Here is a 365-nt window from a genome sequence, read left to right on the forward strand (position 1 = left end):
TGCTGGTCCCTCTTGGCGGAGGGCCACCCCCAGCGGGGAACTCTGGCAGGGGCTGGGTCAGCCATCCCACCCACAGCACCCTACTCACCACCTCTTTGCTCTTGGTGGCACCGGGATGGCCCAGGTGAGTCTTGACAATGAGGCAAGCCTCCCGCATCCTGGGGCTCAGTTCGAACCTGGGGAGAGCATGAGGGTGTCTGTGGTGTGGGGCTGCGTCACCCCACCAAAACCGTGCTGGCAAGGGGCACCCCGAGACCCGCTGCAGAGGTTTTGCTCCTCTCCCCGATGTCTGTGAGCCGCCATGAGCTCCCCATGGTGCAACGTCCAGCCCCGTGGTTGCACCCTGGCAGCTTCAGCTTCTGCAA

The 365-nt window shown here is 64.4% G+C and overlaps 1 protein-coding gene across 1 annotated transcript in view; it reads right to left on the reverse strand.

Annotated features, from left to right (window-relative positions):
* LOC104168507 (KN motif and ankyrin repeat domain-containing protein 1-like) overlaps window positions 1-365 on the reverse strand; it is a gene marked incomplete at both ends in the record, with an annotated part of 3,002 nt that overhangs the window by 1,647 nt on the left and 990 nt on the right. The window contains 1 exon segment of the mRNA XM_009709119.1: window positions 89-176. Coding sequence (XP_009707421.1) covers window positions 89-176 — 88 coding nt within the window.

This window comes from Cariama cristata, unplaced genomic scaffold, assembly GCF_000690535.1.
Source record: "Cariama cristata isolate BGI_N322 unplaced genomic scaffold, ASM69053v1 scaffold28551, whole genome shotgun sequence".
In the NCBI taxonomy this organism is placed as follows: domain Eukaryota; kingdom Metazoa; phylum Chordata; class Aves; order Cariamiformes; family Cariamidae; genus Cariama; species Cariama cristata.